Genomic DNA, 1,085 nt, shown 5'->3' with positions numbered 1-1,085 from the left:
TCCTTTTGGATCTCTTCTCCTTTAGTCAAATACTTAGTTTCCAGCTGCTCTTGTACATTCACAATGAGAGGGCATTAGATATCTCATACCAAATTGGGAAATTTTCATTATTTGGTAAATTAATCGCCAATACCTGAAGTGGAAACTACTATTCCATTCTTCTTGTCCTCCAAGAACTTAGGGCAATTTCTCTCCCAATGACCCTTGCCGTCACAGTAGAAACACTTTTTTATCAGAAGGTGGACTTTTGTCCTTGGATTTGGCAGCTCATTTGCTTTTTTCCTTTAGAAACAGTTTTCTTCTTCTGTTTTCCACTCATCTTAAACCCTTTGTCCTTTTGAATCATAAGAACATCCTTCTTATGATCCACTATGGCTACATCCTGTTCGGCCGTCTGAAGCATCACATGAAGTTCCTCCAGTGTCTTGTCCAATCCATTGATGTTGTAGTTCATCTTGAATTGATTGACCCCACTATGGAGGGAGTGAAGGATAGTTTCGATAGCCGCTTGTTGGCTATAAGGAAAATCCAGCTTAGCTAGCTTACCAATGAGCCTGATCATCTGATGAAGATTAGGCCCTATTGGTTTCCCTTTCTCGAGGCGCATGTCTAGTAACGTCCTAGAGGTTTCAAACCTCTCCAATCTTGATTGCTTTTGGAACATTTCCCTTAGTTTTCGAATCATGGAGTAGGCACCCATGTCTATGAACTGCTCTTGAAGAGTGGATTCCATGGTTGCCAACATCAGGCATGTTACCGGTTCTGCCCTTCTCCGAATATTTTTTTCATGCTCCTTTTCTTAAGGAGTCGAACTAGCACCCAATATTGGAACTGGAGTTTCTAGCACATTCAGCTTGCCTTCCAACCTGAGAACTATTCCCAGGTTCCTCTCCCATTCGAGGAAGTTGTGCTCATTCAGTTTCTCCTTGTCGAGAAGTGAGCGAAAGTTGAAGTTCTCTTTTGTCATCTTAAAACTACATAAAAGAATTGCAAAATTTTATACTTGTTATCGTTTTTCGGAAAAATTCGTGTTTCCCACATTATTCAATAATAAAATCGTCCCTAATTGAATAACGTGATTTCAT

At 40.1% G+C, this 1,085-nt stretch overlaps 1 protein-coding gene across 1 annotated transcript; it reads right to left on the bottom strand.

The window, feature by feature from the left end:
• Positions 1–232: 232 nt before the first annotated feature.
• LOC147544417 (uncharacterized) lies at positions 233–700 on the bottom strand. The gene has a single exon (XM_086635699.1). The coding sequence runs from the start codon at positions 698–700 to the stop codon at positions 233–235; it is 468 nt and encodes a 155-aa protein (XP_086491825.1).
• Positions 701–1,085: the final 385 nt, after the last annotated feature.

Source organism: Eschscholzia californica, unplaced genomic scaffold (genome assembly GCF_041429995.1).
Source record: "Eschscholzia californica isolate CP2 unplaced genomic scaffold, dmEscCali1.0.p SCAF_4, whole genome shotgun sequence".
Classification (NCBI taxonomy): Eukaryota; Viridiplantae; Streptophyta; class Magnoliopsida; order Ranunculales; family Papaveraceae; genus Eschscholzia; species Eschscholzia californica.
This window is presented reverse-complemented; position numbering and strand designations above follow the sequence as displayed.